General features: G+C 33.9%; 1 protein-coding gene across 2 annotated transcripts in view; it reads left to right on the top strand.

The window, feature by feature from the left end:
- Su(Tpl) (Suppressor of Triplolethal) overlaps positions 1–15,870 on the top strand; it is a 404,282-nt gene that overhangs the window by 358,743 nt on the left and 29,669 nt on the right. For both annotated transcript variants that reach the window (XM_081733410.1, XM_081733411.1), the window contains exons 6-8: positions 1,453–1,523; positions 6,593–6,749; positions 11,007–11,789. In XM_081733410.1, coding sequence (XP_081589536.1) covers positions 1,453–1,523; positions 6,593–6,749; positions 11,007–11,789 — 1,011 coding nt within the window. The remainder of the gene's footprint in view (positions 1–1,452; positions 1,524–6,592; positions 6,750–11,006; positions 11,790–15,870) is intronic.

The following is a 15,870-nucleotide window of genomic DNA, read 5'->3' as shown; positions in this document are numbered from 1 at the left end:
ACTGTTGAATAATAATAGTTGTATTTAATTTGTAAGAAACAAAATTGTTTTAACATACAGTTATTAAAATTAAATAATAATGTTATTTAAAAAGTAGTTTACACGATACCAAAAACAATATAATTCGTAATTAAATGCAGTTGAATTCGTTCCTCTAGTGGCTGCCTTAACTTAATTTTTGGGGAAATGTTATTCTGGCAACACTGTAATTTCTATGAATGGCAACATTGAAAATTCTTCCGGTTCATATTTTCTGTTGTAGAATAACATTATCTACGGTTGTGATAAGTTGCATTTCATTATCTCCTTTCACTTATGAAAAATAAGGGAAAAAATGGTAAATTTTGTATTTTTAGTAAGTCAGGCTCTTAAAATATATTAGGTATATTTTGGAATTGTATTTTAAGCAGCTTATTATGGGCCATTCTGAAATAGTAGGAATTGAAATTGGACATTGAAAATAATAATTATACACTGTCTTTATTTATTTATTTATTTATTTATTTATTTATTTAAATGATTTGAGTGGAAAATAGGTGTCCCAGATGTAGAAGTGACAAAATTGCCCATGTGGCTTTATCAGTAGTTTAACCTAGATAATAACTTTATGTGAGAGCTTCAGCAAGAAATCGACTAATACTCATTTTTTTTTTAAAGAAAAGTAAACACCGTAAAAAAAAATCATGTATTAAAGAAGTCATGGAGGTGGCATTCAGTTTACATTTACTTATATACACTAGTCCCGTTTAACCGATGATACTTCGGTAAAACAAAAATTCGGAATTATATATATATATATATATATATATATATATATATATATATATATATATATATATATATATATAATATAAGGGTGTGTCAAAATAGGGTAATTGTTATTATCAGAGTTAGAGTTACAACAAAATGTAAGAGGGGAAACCGTCTCTAAATATGATGTTTTCAATCTAAAGTGAAGGAATTTTTTAAATCGGACGAGCTGTTTGGGCTGTACACTTTTTATGCGCCCAATGTTAAATGAAAATGCAACGTTGCCATTTACATGGACCCACAGCATAAGTGAATGAAGTTATTGTTTGAGATGAAGACTGGCCATCGACACGTTAGAGTAAAAGATAGTATAGTATACAGAATACTGTATTTTTTAAATGTATTTTCATGCGTTCAAAAGTGAACATTAGAACTACACATTGCCAACTAAAACCGTACGTCTAAAACAATTTGAAGTTTAATTCACCTTGTGAAAATATTTAGTATTCTCGTTTGGCATTTATTTGGTAAAGTTACATATACATATAAAAAGCGACTTGATTAACCCGGAAATCATGTTAATCGGAATTCGGTTGAACAGGACTACAGTGTATATTATATATAAAATATAACATTAATATTGTAATATACAATGTTTGAGAGATGAAAAGTGTGAATAATGTTAATTTTGTTTGTTTAAAGGCAAAGGCTGATTCATCTTTTGGCATTAAGGCCGCACAAGAAGCCAGAAATATATGAACGGCTGTCAAAAGGTAATTTTAAAATAAAATATTAATAATAAACAATAAAAAACTGAATTGTTTAGAATATAGAAACTTTCTTTGGTTAAAGAGGAGGCGCTTAATTATGACTTTGACATTTAATTTCAGCTTTTGAAAACTAGTATTATTAATTTCTTTATTTCTTGTGTTTATATATAGTTAAAAATTCTTAAACGAGTTATGTGTTGATACTATACATTCTTTCGCTAGAAAAAAATTCTCGTTGGTCAAACACATTTCATTTTGAGATTTAAACTTCATGTATGGACAAAGATATAGAGGTTTCAAACGAGAGGTGAGTGGCCCATTTTCTTAAGATTAACTACTAGTCATCTATAATGTGCCCTGTGAATCCTAAAACAATTCTTATATTCGTAGTATAATTTCTGCAACCAATACTTATACCCTCAGGTGGGGTGAAGATGAACTCGAGGGTGAAGATGAACAAAACTTGGGAAAATGTTAAAAGTGCCTCAAGTGACATAACTATGGAAGGTATGCGAAAACAAGTTACGATATGATAGTCTTCGCTTTTCAGAAAAAAACAAAAGAAGCACGAAAAAGAAGTAAGCAGAAAATTTTTTAAAAAATATATAAAGACACCCTTTCTTTAATGAAAAAAATAAAGAATAAAAAAAATCGCTCTAAATTCATATAAGCGCAATGGGCAAGTGAACCTAGAGGATTGATACTTTGTTTTCTGATGCCTCAACATATTGTTACGTCATTTCTTCGACATTTGTACCGGAATCATAAGACAAATATTTTTCTGACAATGTTTTTTTCAGCCTTGTATATTAAAAAAAAAAAAAAAAGGTGTGGACATGAGCAAGATATATCCACAAACATGCTGTGATGTCAGTTATATTTTTGTCGTATTTTGTCAGATATATAGAAACAAAGGGTACCGGTAAGTCTAAAATGTATCCCAGAACGAAACATTTTGTTAGGCAAGTAATAGACAACATGGAAGTATGAAGAGAAGGTCTTATGAAATTTCTGAAAAGGGAGAAGGAGCCAAGTTTTTCTGGACACTCCAAGAAGATGTTTCTTTAGTATTATACCGAGATGTGAAGAGAAAGCTTTCTGAACCTACAGTTGACAGATGGGAATGCCTCATATTCCCTGTCGGGTTTGATAGTTTTGTTATGAGTGCCAGTAGTTTATAAGTAAATTAGGTTTATTAGTGAGTTATCGTGTCGTCTTATGCAAACTGCCATGCTTCATATTACTACATGTACTGTAGTGAGCTTGTCACATATATGAACTATCTTTTGTGTCAACTGTAACAACGATTAATGTTTCTAAACCTCTTCTGAAAAATTTGGGCTTATCCAAGTATGTACGTACCGTCGTAATTTGTCATTTATTGTACCTTATTCGTATTGGTTTGATTTTCGAGAAACTTCTTTTTTGAAACTTTTGCTCATAACTTTCTCGATTTTTACTTTAGAAATATTTTAAACATGCCCTCTAAATCTAGAATCTTTTTTAACGCTTTAACTTTACACATTGTACGAGCGGGATGTGGAAAAACATCATGACCGATCTAGGGAACGTGAATCTAAAAATATTTAAATTTCAAAATTTGGACCCTAAACATTTTTTACATATATGTTTGTATATTGTTTTGCTCAGTTTTTTATGAACTTTTCAAATTTGAGGTCAATATGAACGTACGCCTCACAGGCCATGCCTTAGAATGAAGATATATGCCATGTTCATGTTGACCCCTCAACAGAGTTAAAGATGAACACATGGTTTTTATTTATTTATTTTTTTAAATCTTTTTCTAGTGCATTTAATTTTTTGTTAACTAGTTGGGTAACATCACTGACACCCAGTTTATAGCTGACAGAAATTATGCATCTCAACTTTGCAAAATAAAAAAAGTTATCAAAAAAAGTTTTGTTTGTTCATCTTCACCCCACCTGACGGTAACCTTCAGCTACTAGATACTAATGAAGAGCTTTGGCTTACTATTTGTAGTATAATTCGGCAACCAGTCCTTATAACCTTCAACTACAAAACACTAATTAAAAATTTTGGTTTCACAAGCAGTTTTTACATTTTTTTCAACTTAGTCGTTTTTCTACACATTGAAGTGAAGTTTCATATCGTATGAAATCGTGTCAAAAATACCAGGAGTACATTGTAGATTGCAGTTATATTGGTACTCCTGGTTGTGCTCTAATGTGTGCATTGATAACTAAAATTATAATTACTTACTGCTAATCTTAATGAATTCTGTGGAAAAACTACTCAGTTGAATAAATAAATAAATAAATAAATAAATAAATAAATAAATAAATAAATAAATAAATAAAAAGTACCTGTGTAGTCAAATCTCTTTATTATTGACTAGCCCTCAAAGTTAACAAGATTGGTTGCCGAAATTATTCTAGAAATACCGTATAAGCAACTTTTAGGATTCCCGGGACACATTATAGGCGAGCGTTAGTTGATCTTTGCTTCATACATTCCTTGATTCTCAAATGAGCATTGCTGGTAGGGTCAGTGAGGGTAATTATGAGACAGGTATCACAACTTTTCCAGGTTACTCAGCTTACATTAGTTTTGAAGGCAGTTAACGTAGACAGCAGTGTAGTGTCAATAGAGTAACAATTTGCTGCTAAGAAATTTTCTGGTATCTCATAGGTTGATGAGTAAATGTCAAATTTTTGCTATCTCGTAATTTTCCTCTGAAAGGGTAATTGTGAAACACCGGTGGATAATTATGAAACACCTGTTGTCTCCGGGATTATCCAATTGTGAGACAAAGAAGTCTTCGTTATTTTGTATTTATTACATAAAGATATACAAATATTTGGCTGACTTATGACAAAATAACTAAGAAAGAAAACGGAAATAACTACTGATGTTATTCTAACGTTTTTGTGGGTTGACTATAATATTGGCTGTAGGCTAAATATGCTATATTAGATAGTTTCAGGTTACAAAACAGGCTTATGAAAGAAATGTAGACCAAATTCTAGGCTGTTTTCTAAACAGCTACTTAGGCTACTTCTATTTCTTTTTTTTAGTACAGTATTTCTTCGTTTATTAACTCACCAGCTGGAAACTAGCACACGTGACCCCAATATATAAATCAGGATCAATATATAGAAGGAAAGATCATGTACCTTCCTATATTGTAATAACTATTATCTGCGAAAAAATAATCAAAGACAGACTACTCAAATTCACGTCACCTTACATCCACACTTCTCAGCATGGCTTTCTACCGAGTCTCACGAACTTAAATGCTCTTCTTTTCTATGCAGTTGATGTATGAATAATAATACTCAATTAGATGTCATCTATTTTGATCTCTCCAAGGCCTTAAATTATGCAGAGAAATATCGTGTTTCCATGACACGATTCCCTTATAAGAAAGCATAAATTATCTTGTAGACTGGTGGAAATGTGGCAATTGAAACTTAACAGCAAGAAATGTGACAGTATTTCAGTTACTCTGAAAAAGTCTCCTGTTCCCTCCAAGTACCATATTAACGATTCCCCTATAATACATTCTGCTAGTCATAATGGTCTTGGTGTCATCTTTGATTCGAAACTCTCGTTCTCCTTAATGGTTGAGAAATCAATGCGTACGCTGGGGCTACTCTACCGATTCACTGAACTACGCATTGTGGCATCATTAGCAACATTCCATAAAACTCGAATAGCACCCAAGATCGAATATTGCTCTCACATATGGGCCATGACCGCATCTACACATCTCTAGACTTGAGTCTGTTCTCAATTTCTTTATTGCAGTAGTACGTATTCGTGTTCCCGTACTTCGAATATTACCTAAGGAGAAATATCTTAATATCTAGCTGCCGGGAGTACGCAGAAATAAATCTGACCTGAAATTTCTTCATAAGATAGTTAATGGAAACCTACCCTACTTACGTGTCCCTTCCCGCAAAACCCGGAATACCCACCTATTCCAGCTTGCACGCCCTAGGTTGACAATTATACAACTTTTTCACAGAATACCAAACTATTATAATAACCTAACTAATGAGGCGAACACTTTCTCTAGCTACCTGGTGTTTGACAGAGCAATAAAACGCATGCTGGATAAATAATATTACTTGTGCACTCTTTGTTGATATTATTGTTATTATTATTTATTTTTATTTTTTGTCGTTTTTCTTTTTCATTCTTTTCCTGCTTGTTAACATTTCCCTGTGTAAAATGCAAAATTATGCTGTATCTGGGAATTTGTTCAATAAATAAATAAGTATATTGATATGCAATGTAGGATTTTTTTCAGCAAAATAATGTGTCTACAACTTTGAACGTTACTAAGAAACAAGATTATAGGACTACCTAAACTATACAGTACAGCTTTTTTGAAACTTTATGAGGATACAGAGACAGATTTCAACATGCTTCTCAGAATTACCCACCATATAAGCAAAATTATATATATATATATATATATATATATATATATATATATATATATAAACTGAAACAAAAGTCCAAGGGACAAATTCAACTTACCTTGTAACTGCTGACTACCACGCTTCCACTAACACCCAGTATTTTATAATAGTGATATTACTGCAGGAGTAGATATAAAAGTTAATTATAGGATTTCAAACTGTTTTTCTTCTTCTTTTGAATGAGTTAGTTAAAAAAAAAAAATGATACATCCAAACTTTTGTAAACTGAAAGTTAAATATGTAGGCAGAGCATTGTGAAGGATGTTACGAAATGCGTATGCTCTTAATTTGTATTTATTGTACAGTGCTTGAAGATCAGTGAAGGGTATCTCATAATTAACCGCCTGTAGGCAGTGTCTCATAATTACCCTCACTGATCCTATGAAATCAAAATTAGTTCATCCAGTTGGAACTTATCATCAGAGGAAGGAGCACTAGAGAAATATGTACTGTTGCTGGCAGCTGTTTTAAAAATGTGAAATAAAATATAATAACGAACATCTTGGCTTTGGAAGTGTAAAATTATATTTGATGTGTATTTCATATATATATCTCCTACTTATACACAATTATTAGGTATTTATTTGTTGTTTGCTTTCACAGATGGTATGCGGGAGAAGGATAGAATGTGTGTAATGTATATTCTAAGGCAGGTGTCTACCATGAAAGATAACAGCTACCACTTACTTCCCAGTGCATGGGATGAAGTTAAAGAAGACTGGCCTTTTTATAGTGAACAAGACAGGCAAACGCTAAAACGGTTTGTAATGTTGTGTTCAGACTTCTTAATTTTCTATGTATCTTCCTTTCGGTTTCTATTAGACTAATTTGATATTGCTAGAGCCGGCGTAGCTAGAGTTTGATATAGCTAAGGCTCTAGACAAATGGGGAAGAGCTTTTATTCGGAAAAACTCTCACATTAGTTTATCTAAGTCCACTGAAAGAGCTTTCAATTGTTATTGTATATTCAGGTGTATACGTTGTGTGTATATGTTATGTATCAAATATATGACGTGATACAAATTCTAATGCTTTCTCGGAATTCAGCATTCCCAAATCAATAATAATAATGATATAAATCGGAATACAGAAGAAAAAGCTTAAATTTGTTTTTTGATGTTGTTATCCCACAGTAAACTACTCTTTTTTGAGGGTAGGAAGAACATATAACCCTTCCCTGTTGGGAATCTCATATAAAATACTCGTTAAATTGAATCTCTATGCCTCAATACATACTGGTGGATAGACGTACTTTTTTGTGTTTTAGATTTTGAAACTTATAAATTCACTGAAACCTCAAGTTCAATTTTTGCACAGTTATGAAATTCCGTCACCCTTGTTTACGCTCGAAAGTAAAAAGGAATAAAAATAGGCTTGCAAAACATTAACCAACATCAAAATAATTTTAGTGAAGCACACAGCAAGACCTATTTATTATGTTACTTTAATACTATTCTTGTACTATTCTTGTAAATATTTTACAAAATTTAAAAATGTGTATGGAAGTTTATTGGTGACTTTTTTAACAAGAAAATTTTAGACTTTTAATTATGGAGCTGTTGCTGCTACTCTTAATAACCTTAGATTCATGGTCCGTACGTCATTATCTTTGAATGAAGACTAGAATGATACCACTGGATACAAAATTTTTATCTGATATTTTGGGAAGTTTTAAGAAAATAAATATTCCGGCAACTTATTTGATTCACGTATCTCCATGAACTCAAGAATTAACTCACACCATTGTTTTTTTTTTCTTTTTTTTTTTAATAAATAATAATTATCGTGGATTAAGGGTTCGTACGTCGTTGCTTTTACAATGAATCAGACTTTTCAATATCACACACATCATATATCTTATGATCCATAAATTTGAGAAATAATGTTGTACAGCAATTGTGGCACTCTTAGTGGGGTTCCAGGGTCAAAAACCTGTACGAAAGGTACCCTCAAACATTCTACATGTTCTAGGCTATATATTAGGAAAGTTTCATTAACGTACGGTTAATAGATATAAAAGCATAGAAGGTTTTCGAACCAAAAACTTTAGAGGGAGAGGGGCTGTAATTTCATATGGATGTTAGCCCGTAATCTTATATGTAAAAAGGTTGCACAACCCGGACTTTTAGTGTAGGTACATGTAAATACCAGTCAAATTTCTTCTTTCTTCCAATATACGATGTTGCAAAGATGTTTAAAATGTTAACCATCCCACATCCTTTAATGGTTATTCTACTAGGTAGGTCTTTCGCCGTCGCTAAGTTCTAAAAATGGCACCAAACATTGACCAAATAACATATCGTTCCAGAAGCTTTAAAACAATAAATTTATTGCTGTTTGTGATTAGCGACGGAATTGTGAAGGGAGGGGGGGGGGGGGAGAAATCAAGAGAACTTTGGCGAGAAGTTCAAGTTTCAGTACTTTAATGTAATAACTAAAAACCAGATGTTTAGGCATTAAAACCTGGAAAATAGGCAGGCATATAGGCACTTAAAATTTAAAAAGGCACTGAGGCAACTCGAAATAATGAAGATAAATACTCAAAACAATAGAAGATAAATGCAAGTCATAGATAATGTTCAGAGAATATAGAAACATTACCTGTTTATTAAAATCATCTTTTACTGTATGCATAAAATCGAAGCTTGACATGTGTTCCGTGTATATTTGATAAATACATATTATGCAGCTATCAGTACACACAGCAGTCCAAAGTTTTACGGTACTTTATCAGTACACATAGCAGTCCGACGTTTTACGCCTGCTATCACTACAAACAGCACTTATATTTCTCGAAGAGGCAGACCCCTTTCTTGAAATCCTAAACTGTATATTTTTCCAATGCGTAGAATAAGCAACATTAGGCACTAAGCCAATTATATATGCAGGAAGGGGCGAAATAGGCAAAATAAAATTGGCTTAAATTAAAACTATAACCCCCATATAAACTTCAAAACATTTTTGATCATATCTTTAAAGAATAGGCATTTTGCCTAACGTCAGATCTCTAGTAATAACAGTAATAAAAATTATGACACACTATTATTAACTTTATATTCTGTAGGTGTATATACTCGACAGCAAATGCTTATCGTTGTTCGTCTTTTAATTTATAATTATTTTGTGTATTTGTTTTGGACAGATTTTAAATTACGCTAGTTTTTCCTAAACAGTGATAATACTTTAGTTTGATTATAAAAACATTATAATTTCTGTGCACTTAATATTAACTCGTTGGATAATGTGAGTTCTTGGCATATGTTCTTATTAAGTACATTGTAAAGTTTCTGAAGTTATATCACTGGATAAATACACAAGCATAATAATTTCAGTTTCATTATTCAATATTTTAGTTTTTCCTAAGCCTTAAAAATATTCAATATTTTAGTTTTTCGCGCGGGGTGTTCACAGACCCCTAAACAGGTAAGTTTTGTGTTGCTAGCCAAAAGTCCTGATGAAAAATTATATATACATATACATATACGTGAAAATGCAACTTACTTGAAATTGTGACTCTGGTTTTGAAGTGATGAAAGAAGCATAATGTCCGATGTTGATAGAGTATGATTAGAAACGAAACTTTTTCGCAATTTTGATATTTTGTAGCTTTAATTATTACAATTTTCGCATTTATGTCGCATTTATTTTTTAAATGTAGCACAAGTTTATATATAGTACTTGTAAACAGTATATTTTTGGTAGTAAGGCGTACTATTGTAGTATCTAATACAAAAATTGAGGATATGCCTTGATTAGTTGCACACATTGATTAGGATATACCTTGATTAGAAATTAATGCAGAAATTTAAACACTTCCGCTAACCTCATCCTTAGTTAAATGATAACTTGCAGCAGGACATTACCAGTTCTTCTTTTAACTTTGTTCTCTTGTCAGTAACAGTCATATACTTGGAAAAGACTCTCTCAACATCAACACTTTGAAACTGGCAACCATATTGAACGTAACGAGCTGAGAGCAAAAGATATTTGGTTAACTTTTAAACTGTTTAACAAGGATGCAATGTGTTAACTTCCGTATCCTCACTGTTGAGAACTTCAATAACCTTACTTTTAAATTCACGATAAGCAACCAACAGATTATGAACATTTTCACTACAAAACACAGTCAGTGATTTAAATAACATTTAAATTTGTTGATGTCTGCATCTTTATGAAGTGAAACAGTTTCTGGATTAAATAACCCGCAGAGCTTCTCGCAAACTCTTCACACAGAATTGTTGTCACCTGCTTGCATGCAATTTTGCAGCTTCATCAATACCTTTGACACGCTATTTCAACCTCAGCCTGGTGAGAAGCACTACCCTTTTTAATTAACTCTTCGGTAGCAGACCCAAATTTTCCTGCTTGAGCTAACTCTAATTTATTTCGCAAGTTCTTAATTCTCCCGACAATAAGGTGAGCATAAGGATAATTGTACCTATTCTGCTTCTTTAATCAGCTGAGCAACAGCACTTCCATGTTCACTGACAAATGATGCTTGCACTTGGATTTTATGGAGAACTTAATTTAGCGTTGTAAACGTTTTCGGTAAAATGTAACGATTTTTAAGTTAAATAATAAGTAAATTGGAAATGCACTTTTCACTTATTATTAGCAATGATCGGCAAGTATTCCACTTTTTCGTTTTCATTCGCATTTATTGCAAGTAATGCCGAATTTCTCAAAAATTCGCGATATTATAAACGTGATTTCTGGATCTGAAACTAAAAATTTGAGGTTTTCTGAAACATATACACGTTTTTCTTTAACATTTCACACATATCGCATTAGCTTAAAAGTTTCATCTCTAAGTATAATACATTCTAAGAACACTTAAGAAAATTTTCGCTCACGTGACAATGAAGGAACTTGCTTTGTAGATATTCATACAGTTCTGTAACGAGAAAAAAAATATTTGTTAGTATTTTTTTTTAGTTTACTGCTCGTATTATTTCGTTTTTGATTGTATAACTTAATATGCCTTTTGTAATTAATGTTATATTTTTTGTTTTTTTAGCCGTAAGCCTCAAAACCTGACACCCCCTGGGAGTGATGCGAGTTCTGGCAGTGGACAGTCCCCGACAAGCACCCATCCAGGAAGTCCTCCGACAACCATTTCCTCCTCTGCTTCCAAACTAAGTCCAATGGGAGGAGGGAACAACTTGAAGCGTCCTGGCTACATTGAAACTAGTGATGGGCTCCCAACTAAGAAGCAGCGCATCTCTCACTTCTCCAACAAAACCACGGAGAATTCGCTGTCCGGTCGACCGGATTCCAGTCAACCACTTCAGCGCCCAGACTCCCGGTCGAGCAGTCCTTATAACAATATAATTTCGTCTCTAAATGTGGATAAGGAAGACCATTCGAACCAATCATTATTTGATTTTTCAAGTTCCAGTGAATATAACACGCCTGTGGCTTCCAGTGACCATTATAGCAATGGTTATAGTTTAAATAATAATAATAATAATTTCAATAGTGTGTCTGAGCGAAAAAGTGTGAAAGATGTTTTTAAAGAGAGTGTTTATTCAAGCAAGAAAAAGTATGAGCCTGGCTTAGTGAGTGTTAAAACTGAAAATAGTGCTATCAACTGTTCTCGTAGACCAGAACCAAACGGAGTGCTAAGTCAGTCAGCGAGTCACGGACACGGCGGCCATCATGACAATCGGAACAGGTGCTCTAATAGTAATAAAGTCTCTTCCTCTTCAAATAAAGTACACACGCGGGGTTCAAGTCCCGAGAACATCGACAGTGAGGATAAGACTGTGACTTCTACGTCGGAATATCCGGAATATCTCACGTAAGTATTGTAGTAAGAAAACATTTTGGTATCACTTACTAGTTGTTCTTCACATAGTAAACATTAACGTTGACAAATGCGTAAGGATCATCCATTTGCTGTCCAGTTGAATAATGTAAGAATCACAAATACCATATTAATAACCAGGGTTCCCACCGACTTGGAGAGCCTGGAAAATTCGGGGACTTCAGCTACTCGTAAAAAGTTTTGGAAAAGTCAGGGAATTTTAAATACGGATTTTTGTTTCTCACAATCCACTTTTTTTTTCTTTTTTTCTTACCCGGCCATTTAAAGTGCTTTCAAAACTAGAAACAAATTGACAGCTCAAAACACGTGCAGATTTGTTTTGAAGAAGGGAATCTACGTCAATAGTTATTGCGGTCACTCTGCGGGGGTCGAATCATAAACACCATTTTAGCAACAGTGGGTGGAGAACTTCCTTGACGACAGACCACAACATTCCACTGTTGCCACTAAATAGTAAACACGTGTTTTCAGAATGAAAGAAGCGTCTTTCGTTTCTTTGTACGTGGATATATATAAAAGCATCTTCTCCGTACCAACATGCATAAACTGGGACGACAAACATCCTTTCATCCATTCCAAACAAACCAATATTTAGAAATTTTCTTTTTCGTTAAGACTCACAGGACAATTCCAGCTGATGACTCACGATGCGCACGAAGTGGCAACAGCGTACCACGTGCTTCTCCAAACGTCAATTTGTTTGTAGTTTTGAAAACCTTTAGTGAGGGATATTTTACAAAATAGATTGCTTTTAAAAATTTCTCTCTCTCTCTCTCTCTCTCTCTATATATATATATATATATTTTATATATATATATAAAATATACATACATACATACATACACGAGGATGGTTCAGTAATTATTGTCCCTGACATATAGGGAGTATTATTTTTCCAAAAAGTCTCCTTTCATAGTAATACACTTCTTCCACCTATGCTGTAAGCCACTATGCCAGCTTCAAAGAAAGTCTCTGGCTGAGCCGTGAACCATTCCCCCACAGCTTCAATAACAACTGTATTTGAGTAAAACTTCTTCCCCTTGAGGTACTCCTTCAACTTTGGGAACAAATGAGTCACTAGGGGCGAGGTCGGGTGAGTAGGGAGGATGTTCCAACACATCAAAACCAGCAGCATGGATTGCGGCACCAGTAAGATGGCTTTTGTGGACCGTAGCATTATCTTTGTGGAACAGCACTGTTCGCTGCAACATCCCGCGCCGTTTTTCCTTGATTGCTTCGCGTAACGTAGGGATTAGGGCTGCATAGTAGGCCCCCGTGGTAGTGTGTCAACCTCCAGGTAGTCAATAAGGAGCACACCCTTCGCATCCCAAAAAATTGTGACCATAACCTTGCGTGCTGATGCTTGCACCTTGAACTCGCGTGGGGGAGGCGAACTGCTGTACCGCCACTCCATGCTCTGTCGTTTGGACTCGGGATCATAGTGGTGGAGCCACGTCTCACCCACTGTCACAAATCTATCACAGAACTTTTTCAGGTCTGCCCCCATAACCTCCAAACTAGCCCTTGAACACCGAACTCTGTCTTTCTGATTTTCACGAGATAACATTTTGGGTACCCATCGCGCTGACACCTTTCTGAATCCCAAGTATTCATTCACAATGGTTTCCACTGAGCCTACAGAGATGTGCATGATGTCTGCTAACTGTTGCACCGTGATTCATCTGTCTGCTATAATCGTATCATGCACAGCATCAAGGTTTTATGGGGTGCATGCTGCTGTTGGAGGACCAGCACCAGGGACCTGTTTATAGCTTTCCCTGCCGCAACGGAAGTCGCGGTACCAGTTCTTTACCACCTGGTAGGAAGGAGCCCCATCACCCAACACACTGATTATGACCTCATGAATCTCCTTTGGGCTTAACCCCTTTTTCTGGAGGTATTTGATGACAGCTTGTGTTCGGTTTTCTCCATTTTTCAAGCTAGGTGCCACCTCTCACACCTGAAACGACAAAAGAGATTGTTAATATAGCAGATATGATTCTGAAATTTAACATATAGGCATCTAAGACATTAGGCTACAATATCCCCAGCTCAAGTATTTTAAATATACCGGGGACAATAATTATTGAACCTCCCTCGTATGTATGTGTGTACTTGCATGTTAGATGAGGAACTCACTTGTCGGGGAAAATATAATTGCTTCCTTATTATATATAGACCTGGAAAACCTGGAGGAATCAAGAAATTCGTGCGTACCAAACAATTGAGACCTTGATAACGTATGTGCAAAAATATCACAATTCATAACTTAAAGTATTGAAAAATAATAATGTTTAATATAATGGAACCGGCATTTTTGCGTAAAGAATCTAAATATACTACTAATAAAATCAATACATAAACCACAGTGTTAGTGATTGCTAGTAGGAGAACATTTGGAATTGTCAGCATTTCATTTTCAGCCATACCGTTCCCAATATATGTAACAAACCTTGAATTAATTTACTTGTAATGCGAGAGAGCCTACAAGCCGTTGAAGGAAGAAAGTAAGTTAGTGTGGCTAAGCTGTTAGTGTACGCACCTTTGGCCTGAAGACTCGATTTCGATTCCCGGAAGCAGCTCATGTGGTTCGGATCCTACGTTAAGCTGTAGGTCCACGTCTTATAGTCTCGCTGTTAAAAGGGATGCTAAACTCAAAACCAACCCAGCTCTTTAAAACAGCTGATTTGAAATCTGTTTATTATTATTATTATTATTATTATTATTATTATTATTATTATTATTATTATTATTATTATTATTATTATTATTATTATAAATAATGATTATAAAAGTGTAAGGCATACACAGTCATGTAGGTAACATGAATAACGTATGCGAATCCTGGGAAAAAATAAAAAAGTGTGGTAGACATTAAAAATTTCCTCTGCTGTTGTACAGTCTGCAACAAAAGTTCCCGTTTGGTAAAATTTATTTTGCGAATAACGGTGGAACATAACCAGTTTCACCGAGTTTCAAGACTGGAACGTACAGAAAATTACAATCTTTTTAATTTACTGAAAACCGTATTCAAATTGTCCTCCCGTTCTCAAGTTATTTACGAAACTAATTCCATCAAACGGAAAGAACGTTTGTCGCTGACTGTACAAGCATCCTCAATAGTAAGAATTTAGTTAAGATTAAAAATTAGAACAGTGCTAGAAGTTCCGCGAATATAAAATATCACATCGGCACGGTATCCACTGCCTCTCTAATCTATACACTCATCTGCCACACCTGTTATCTCATCTGAACACGCACTGTGCTCTGAAATAAAAATTTCTGTAAACTGACTTTTGTTGAATAAAAAGATAGGCCTAATGCATGTTGGGAATGCAGTACTACAAACAGTTAAAAATAGGGATTTTTTTAAAAAGAATATGGGAATAGAAAATTACAGTATTTTTGAGACTGGTGAAATATCGACTCGTAATAAAGATGACTTCGAAAATTCCAATTAAACATAAAATATCAACGTTTCGTTAAATGGAAAATTAAGAGAAGTTAAATTTTTACGAACGAACACAAGCAGTTCAGAAGTTCTTTAAGTAAGTTTTTCTTTATTATTATTTAATTGTACTTTTTAAAATTTATTTCCGATATCGATCCGAATATTTGACGATGCGGATCATTGGAGGTCGAATAATTTGAATTCTACTGTATAACTTGTTTCTTCCATGACAGTTATGATTTCGACAATAATTATTAAAGTAACGATTGTAAACACTTCCTGTAAATCCGATTACATAATATCAATAAGGTTAAAGCGAGACATTGAAAATAATCTTTTCCTCTTGGAAGTCCTCTACGTTCCATGAAATGGAGTGAAGTTCATGCAGACACAAATAACGAAAGTAATGGAAGACATACTTCTTTACTTAAGGTTCATTGAAATGCAGACTTCTGACGCACACGGAAAGAGATACATTGGTAATACTGTATCTTTCAATTAATTTTATAGAAAATCACTAGTAGTATTAGTGATCATATGAAGTGTGAGTGTGGAATAAAATCAGGGATATGACTCTGGAAAGAAGCATTTAGAAAGAATAAA

This window comes from Thermobia domestica, chromosome 12 (genome assembly GCF_964235325.1).
Source record: "Thermobia domestica chromosome 12, izTheDome1.hap1.1, whole genome shotgun sequence".
Lineage (NCBI taxonomy): Eukaryota > Metazoa > Arthropoda > Insecta > Zygentoma > Lepismatidae > Thermobia > Thermobia domestica.
Note: the sequence above shows the minus strand (reverse complement) of the source record. Positions and strands in the feature narration are given on the sequence as shown.